Below are 7,150 nucleotides of genomic sequence, written 5' to 3' on the forward strand. Positions count from 1 at the left end.
CTGGGTGCCCCCTGCCCGTGAGTGCTGCTCCCTGGGTGCCCCCTGCCTGTGAGTGCTGCTCCCTGGGTGCCCCTGCCCGTGTGTGCTGCTCCCTGGGTGCCCTGGCTCTTGACCCAAGCATAAGTCACCCCCAGGTGACCAGACTCCGCCCCAGCAGGATGTCCACTCGGACACGCCCCTGCACTCCGCCATCTCAGCGGGTACTGGAGCCAGCGGCATCGTTGAGGTCCTCACGGAGGTGCCAACCATCGATGTCACCGCCACCAACAGCCAGGGTTTCACCCTGCTGCACCATGCCTCCCTCAAGGGCCATGCGCTGTGAGTGTGGGGTGGGCACACAGCTGCAACCAGCCTCTTGCTGTGCTGCCTGGGGACAGTCCCAGGTCCCAGACCAACCTCCCTGCTCCCACAGAGCTGTGAGAAAGATTCTGGCTCGGGCGCGGCAGCTGGTGGACGCCAAGAAGGAGGACGGCTTCACGGCGCTGCACCTGGCCGCCCTCAACAACCACCGCGAGGTGGCCCAGATCCTCATCCGGGAGGTGCGGACGCGGCCCAGGCCTGCCCAAGGACCAGGGAGCGGGAGGCCCACTGGGGTCCCTGGGCTGAGCCCGTGCCCACCCTTCCCTAGGGCCGCTGTGATGTGAATGTGCGCAACCGGAAGCTGCAGTCTCCCCTGCATCTGGCCGTGCAGCAGGCCCACGTGGGGCTGGTGCCACTACTGGTGGACGCTGGGTGCAGTGTCAACGCCGAGGACGAGGAGGGGGACACAGCCCTGCACGTGGCGCTGCAGCGTCATCAGCTGCTGCCCCTGGTGGCTGATGGGGCCGGGGGGGACCCAGGGCTCTTGCAGCTGCTGTCCAGGGTGAGGAAGTGTGGCGTGGGGTGTTGGAGAGACTGCGGTGGCGCCGGCTGCAGGCTCTGGGCAGGGCCTGTGCCACTGTCCACCTTACCCTCCAGTGATGGCCCAGGGAGCCAGGTGTTCTGTGGGTGGAGCAGACGGGAGCCAAGTTCTATGTGATCTTTCAGCCTGCACCCCGAGGCAGCTTGGGAAAGGGGTGGTGCCCATGGGATGGGGAGAGGTGGGGCTTCTTCCGGTCTCAGAGCTCACCTAGCAGGGTGCTCCTCCTGCCTGTTCTACCTGTGTTCCGGAAGAGGTGCCCCTGCCTTGTATTTTAGACCTGGGGCGCCGGCTGCTGGGGCTGCGGGGTGCCAGGAGATGCCTCGCTCCGACCTACCCCGGCGCCGGCCCTCACCGGCGTCTGTCCTGCCGCCTAGCTACAGGCCTCAGGCCTCCCCGGTAGCGCGGAGCTGACGGTGGGCGCGGCAGTCGCATGCTTCCTGGCGCTGGAGGGCGCCGACGTGAGCTACACCAACCACCGCGGCCGGAGCCCGCTGGACCTGGCCGCCGAGGGCCGCGTGCTCAAGGCCCTTCAGGGCTGCGCCCAGCGCTTCCGGTGAGTCCGTGGACGGCGCGGAGGGGGTCCCGCGGCCTCTGGGCCCTTCTCAAGCCGCCTCCTCCCCCTGCAGGGAGCGGCAGGCGGGCGGGGGCGCAGCCCCGGGCCCCAGGCACACGCTCGGGACGCCCAACACCGTGACGAACCTGCACGTGGGCGCCGCGCCGGGGCCCGAGGCCGCTGAGTGCCTGGTGTGCTCCGAGCTGGCGCTGCTGGTGCTGTTCTCGCCCTGCCAGCACCGCACCGTGTGCGAGGGTGAGTGGGGTCCCCGGGGTGGGGGGCCCGGGTAGTACGGCCCCAGCCAACCGCGCACTCCTCTTCGCAGAGTGCGCGCGCAGAATGAAGAAGTGCATCAGGTGCCAGGTGGTCGTCAGCAAGAAACTGCGCCCAGGTGGGTGTAGCTCGGCGCCCCCAACACGCCTCCTGCTCAGCTGGTGGCCCGCCCCTCCTCTCCCACAATTCCGTCCATGGCCCTTCACCAGGTCACACCCCGCCCTCCCAAGGCTCACACCCTGCCCTCCCAAGGCTCACACCCTGCCCCCAGCCCCGCTGGAGGTCACGGCCTGCTCCAGATCACACCCTGCCCATAGCCCCGCCTCAAGGTAACACCCTCCTCCCCAGATCACACCCCAGCCCCGGTGAATTTCAGGGCCCCTCCCAGATCACACTCCCTCCATAGCCTCACCCCAGATCACAGCCCACCCAGAGCACCGCCTCCCCATCACACTCCGCCCCGGGTCACATTCCACCTGTAGCCCTGACTCCAGCCCGCATACTACCTTATGCCTGATTTCCACGGTTCACATTCTGCCCGCCCGCACCCGGGCCCCAGCTCTGCCTCCAAGTCACCCACCCCACCAGCTCCCCTTCTAGGTCACAACCCGTCCCAGGTGACACCCCGCCCCCAGCCTCGCCCCCCGTGGCCCGTCCGCAGCTCCCTGCTCCCCGCCATTCCGCCACCCGGCCTCCCAGCTCACACCCGTCCCCCACCCCGCAGACGGCTCTGAGGTGGCGAGCGCCCCCCCCGCCCCCGGCCCGCCGCGCCAGCTGGTGGAGGAGCTGCAGAGCCGCTACCGGCAGATGGAGGAACGTATCACCTGCCCCATCTGCATCGACAGCCACATCCGCCTCGTGTTCCAGTGCGGCCACGGCGCATGCGCCCCCTGCGGCTCCGCGCTCAGCGCCTGCCCCATCTGCCGCCAGCCCATCCGCGACCGCATCCAGATCTTCGTGTGAGCCGCGCCGTCCGTCACGCCCGAGCTGCCTTCGCGTGCCCCCGCCCTGTGTTTTATAAAAAGATTCTTGGACGTTGCCTTCGCTGTCTGCCTGGGGGACCGGGCGCCTCTGGGGTCCTCCCCTCGGGACACGCGGGCGGGCCTGGGGGCCTCCCCCTTCACTGGGTCCGCCCCGCCCGCCCCAGGCTCTCGGGTCCGGACTCCCGCCCAGACTGCGGCCTCCCGGCCAGGACACCCTCCAGGCGCGGGCACGGGTCCGACGGGGCGAGGGCTCCTGTGTTTGCCCCCGGGCCCCCCTCGCTCCTCCGTCCTGGGGGCGGCCGCGGGGACTCGCGCTCTGACCCAAGAGGCCCGACACTCCTCAGGGCTGTGGGGTCCCGTCCCAGCAGGGAGTTGGGGGGCCGTCCCAGGCATGGTCTGGGACCCGAGGAAGGGGCCGGGCGCACGCAGGCGGGGGCAGGGGGGGGGGGGGCGGTGTCGGAGCAAATACGCGGCCGGGCCCAGCGTCCTCGCGCTTTCCAAGAACCGCCCGCGGCCGCCGCCAGCTGCTTGGCGCTGACCCCGTTGGCCGGGCTGCAGTCACCCCTGGGCCTGAAGCCGGCGCGGAAAACGGGGAGGGACGAGACAGACACAGGCCGGTCTGGCTTGGAATCTCCAGCTCCTCTGCCCAATCCCCCACCCCCTCCCCGCGGGACGCCGGTGCCAGGTCTCGGTCCCAACCCAGAACCGCTCGCGCCTGGACGCCAGCCGCCCCGTCGATCCTTTGGGTCTCCGAGCTCCCCGCTCCCGCCCCCGCCCCCAATCAGGACCGGTCCAGACCTCCACGCCCGGCGCTTGGCTCCGCTTCCCGTTCCCCCTCCCGTGTCCCTCTCCCCTTTGCTGGGGCCTAGCTGGGGATTCAGGAGCCACACACCCTCCACCTCACGCGCTACCCTCCACGGGGGTTCCCCCGAGCCAGGGCCCGCCCCTTCCCGGCTCCCCGGGAGACCCCGGCAAGTTCCCTCCCTCCGCCCCGCAACCTGGCGCCCTCGGCGGCCCTTCCCTACCCACGCACCCCCCCCCCCCCCCCCCCCCCGCCGCCCCATACTCACTGCCACGTCCCCATCCTGCCATCCCCTCCCAGCTCTCGGGGACACTGTCAGGCGAGCAATGCGTCCCCTGCGGCCCAGCTCAGCTGCCTGGGCCAGGATGGAGACTCCGCTCATGTGGGGTTCGGGATTGTTGGGGATTCCGTTTGGGAAAAAAGCCACCAGGTCATTCACTGCCCAGCAGTGGGGGCTTGGGGACCCCCCCGGCCACCCTTTCCTAAGCGGGAGCCCTGGCGCTGCCCTTCCCGGGCTGCCTGGGGTCCTCTTCGCTCCCGCCTCCGAGGACCCCGCCCAGCAGGCCATGCCCAGGCCTCTGCCCCTGGCCCACGGGATGCGGGTCCCCATGCCCCCGGCTGGAGGCAGCAGGCAGCTCGGCCAACGGACGGGCCAGCTGGTTCCCTTCAGGGGCAGCCTTGCCCCCTCTCCCGCCCCGTCTCCCTCCCCCCCACCACACGGGGCTGTAACCCGAGCCGCCGAGCCACTGCCTCCCCTCCGGATCCTCCCCGGCGGCTCTGCGGCCCGGGCCCCCGCGCCGTGCTGCCCCATGCGGCCCTGAGCCCCACAGCAAGTCTGCCATGGGCCGCGGGGCCCGTGTCCCCTCGGAGGCCCCGGGGACCGGCGTCGAGCGCCGCTGGCTTGGAGCCGCGCTGGTCGCCCTGTGCCTCCTCCCCGCGCTGGTGCTGCTGGCCCGGCTGGGGGCCTCGGCGGTGCCGGCCTGGAGCGCAGCGCAGGTGAGCGGCGGGCGGGGAGGCCAGGTGTCGGGTTGGGGGGTTCTCACGTCTGTGGGTCTGGTCTATCTGGGGGCCCGCAGGACGTGTGCGGGGTGTGTGGGGTGTTTGAGGGTCCGGATGTGCGTCCCGAGGTCGGAGGGTTGGACGCCCCCGTGTCCAGTTGTTGGGAGGGGTGGGAGGCCGCGCCCTGCTGTTCAGCCCCTTCCCCTCCACTGGGCCGCGTTCCCAGGGAGGTGCAACGGGGCGCTCAGGTTAGGAGACCCGAAACTACAGGCAGACAGGACTCGCCACGCCCGCTCCCAGCCCTGGGCACCCCCACCGCCGTTTCCTTCCAGTCCATTTTCCGCGGCAGTTTTTGGCCCTGGGGACCGTTACCGGTGCCTCCCACGCACGCTTTCTTCCCTGAAGGGAGACGTCGCTGCGCTGGGCCTTTCGGGGGGCCCCCCCACCCGGGGCCCGGGCCCACTGGCCCCCCGCAGACGCCGCTACACGCTGACTCCAGCCAGGCTGCGCTGGGACCACTTCAACCTCACCTACAGGTGCGCCCTGGCTTGGCCCTGGGGGAGGGGGCGCGGTCGGCCCCAGCTGAGCTCACTTTCCCTGCAGGATCCTCTCCTTCCCGCGGAACCTACTGAGCCCGCGGGAGACGCGGCGGGCCCTGGCTGCCGCCTTCCGCATGTGGAGCGACGTGTCCCCCTTCAGCTTCCGCGAGGTGGCCCCCGAGCAGCCCAGCGACCTCCGGATAGGTGGGCGCCCGCCCCTCGCCCCGGCCCGGCCGTGCGCGCCCGGCCTCTCAGCCCTGTGCTTCCCCCAGGCTTCTACCCGATCAACCACACGGACTGCCTGGTCTCCGCGCTGCACCACTGCTTCGACGGCCCCACGGGGGAGCTGGCCCACGCCTTCTTCCCCCCGCACGGCGGCATCCACTTCGACGACAGCGAGTACTGGGTCCTGGGCCCCACGCGCTACAGCTGGAAGAAAGGTGACCGTCCAGGCTGGCCTCCTGGAGGCCTCTCCTCTGCAGCACAGTGGGCTGCCGCGGTCGGGCTTTGGGGCAGACGGCAGGAGGGACCTTCCGGGGTGGTGGCTGCTACTGGAGTCAAGCAGGAAAGGAGGGGAGCCCGTGGGAGCCCCCAATCCCGGCAGCCCTGAACTCCCTTTCCCATCCCCCTGTGCCTCTGGAGTGGGAGCTGGAGCTGCATTCCTGGGGGCCAAGCTCACCGCCTGGGCCCAGAACATTCTTATCTTTCCGTGGCTGCGGCCGGCCGAGGGCGGCTCTGCGGCTGCGCTCCAGCAGATGTCCCGGGCCTCGGGGAGCTGGCCCACGGGCGGCGGGGCTGGGCCCGGGGCTCCCAGGCGCTGACCCCCGGGGCCCGCAGGCGTGTGGCTCACGGACCTGGTGCACGTGGCGGCCCACGAAATCGGCCACGCGCTGGGCCTGATGCACTCACAACATGGCCGGGCGCTCATGCACCTGAACGCCACGCTGCGCGGCTGGAAGGCGTTGTCCCAGGACGAGCTGTGGGGGCTGCACCGGCTCTACGGTGAGTCCCTTTGTCGGGCGGGAGGGCGGGGACCGGGCAGTCCTGAGCCAAGTCGTGCTTCCCACGCTCCCGGCAGGATGCCTGGACAGGCTGTTCGTGTGCGCGTCCTGGGCGCGGAGAGGCTTCTGCGACGCTCGCCGGCGGCTCATGAAGAGGCTCTGCCCCAGCAGCTGCGACTTCTGCTACGGTGATGCCCACAGGGCCAGGACAGGGCTGCGTGGGAGCTGGGTCTTGGCTATGGTCTGGGCTGAGGGGGCACTGATGGGGCTCTTTTCCCCACCCCGAGCAGAATTCCCCTTCCCCACAGTGGCCACCACCCCACCCCCTCCCAGGACCAAAACCAGGCTGGTGCCTGAGGGCAGGAACGTGACCTTCCGCTGCGGCCAGAAGATCCTCCACAAGAAAGGGAAAGTGTAGTGAGTGAGCGCCCCCGGTGGTCCTCAGGGTGGGCAGCCCCGCGGCCCTGGGGCAGGGGTGCCTGGCAGGCAGCCGGCGGGGGCTGTGCCTGCAGGAGACACCCCGCCCCCCTGCAGCTGGTACAAGGACCAGGAGCCCCTGGAGTTCTCCTATCCTGGCTACCTGGCCCTGGGCGAGGCACACCTGAGCATCATCGCCAACGCCGTCAACGAAGGCACCTACACCTGCGTGGTGCGCCGCCAGCAGCGCGTGCTGACCACCTACTCCTGGCGGGTCCGTGTGCGGGGCTGAGCCCGGCTGATAAAGCACTTTCTGTCTGATGTCTCCTCGCCTATTCTTGGGAGGGCAGCGGGCAGCCAATCTGGGCAGGTGGACACCCCAGCCCCTGGTCCACCGAGAGGTGGGTGTCCTCGGGGCCGGGTACCCCCTGCTTCCCCGCACAGCGGACAACAGGTACAGCACAGGACGGGATGGGCTTTGCCAAGGTGGCCCCTGCGAAAGTGGGATAAGCAGAGACCCCAGTGCTAGGGGCAGCACGTGGGATAGCCCCAGAAGCCTGGGTTCTGTCTAGGATTTGCTCACAGATGGGGGAGGGAGGCAAGGGGGGGCTTCCTGAAGGACGTGGCTGGGATGGGCCTCCAGGATCTTCTGCAAGGGGATGTGGGTGGGGGCTGGGAGGAC

The 7,150-nt window shown here is 70.3% G+C and overlaps 2 protein-coding genes across 10 annotated transcripts in view; both read left to right on the top strand.

Moving 5' to 3' along the window:
• The window catches only part of MIB2 (MIB E3 ubiquitin protein ligase 2), a 15,362-nt gene extending 12,596 nt beyond the window's left edge, over positions 1-2,766 (top strand). For all 7 annotated transcript variants that reach the window (XM_032758614.2, XM_032758613.2, XM_032758616.2 and 4 more), the window contains 7 exons: positions 158-318; positions 413-539; positions 629-862; positions 1,276-1,454; positions 1,528-1,709; positions 1,780-1,845; positions 2,452-2,766. In XM_032758614.2, coding sequence (XP_032614505.1) covers positions 158-318; positions 413-539; positions 629-862; positions 1,276-1,454; positions 1,528-1,709; positions 1,780-1,845; positions 2,452-2,690 — 1,188 coding nt within the window. In that variant the 3' untranslated portion in view covers positions 2,691-2,766. The remainder of the gene's footprint in view (positions 1-157; positions 319-412; positions 540-628; positions 863-1,275; positions 1,455-1,527; positions 1,710-1,779; positions 1,846-2,451) is intronic.
• A 431-nt stretch (positions 2,767-3,197) lies between these two features.
• MMP23B (matrix metallopeptidase 23B) lies at positions 3,198-6,789 on the top strand. Of its 3 annotated transcripts, none has more exons than XM_032758625.2 (8): positions 3,198-4,508; positions 4,917-5,047; positions 5,115-5,254; positions 5,323-5,490; positions 5,888-6,052; positions 6,129-6,239; positions 6,342-6,468; positions 6,586-6,789. In XM_032758625.2, the coding sequence occupies exons 1-8, from the start codon at positions 4,353-4,355 to the stop codon at positions 6,758-6,760; spliced, it is 1,173 nt and encodes a 390-aa protein (XP_032614516.1). In that variant the 5' UTR covers positions 3,198-4,352; the 3' UTR covers positions 6,761-6,789. The 3 variants fall into 3 exon arrangements, with proteins under 3 accessions (XP_032614516.1, XP_058300108.1, XP_032614514.1); XM_058444125.1 differs by having other exon boundaries at positions 6,360-6,468; XM_032758623.2 differs by having other exon boundaries at positions 6,129-6,468.
• The last annotated feature ends 361 nt before the right edge of the window (positions 6,790-7,150 follow it).

Source organism: Hylobates moloch, unplaced genomic scaffold (assembly GCF_009828535.3).
Source record: "Hylobates moloch isolate HMO894 unplaced genomic scaffold, HMol_V3 SCAFFOLD_9, whole genome shotgun sequence".
Classification (NCBI taxonomy): domain Eukaryota; kingdom Metazoa; phylum Chordata; class Mammalia; order Primates; family Hylobatidae; genus Hylobates; species Hylobates moloch.

Coding starts and splice junctions, on each gene's coding strand:
- MMP23B (XM_032758623.2), top strand. CDS start 4,353: ATGGGCCGCGGGGCCCGTGTCCCCTCGGAGGCCCCGGGGACCGGCGTC. Junction 5,491..5,887: donor GCGCTACAGCTGGAAGAAAG/GTGACCGTCCAG, acceptor CGGGGCCCGCAG/GCGTGTGGCTCACGGACCTG. Junction 6,469..6,585: donor CACAAGAAAGGGAAAGTGTA/GTGAGTGAGCGC, acceptor GCCCCCCTGCAG/CTGGTACAAGGACCAGGAGC.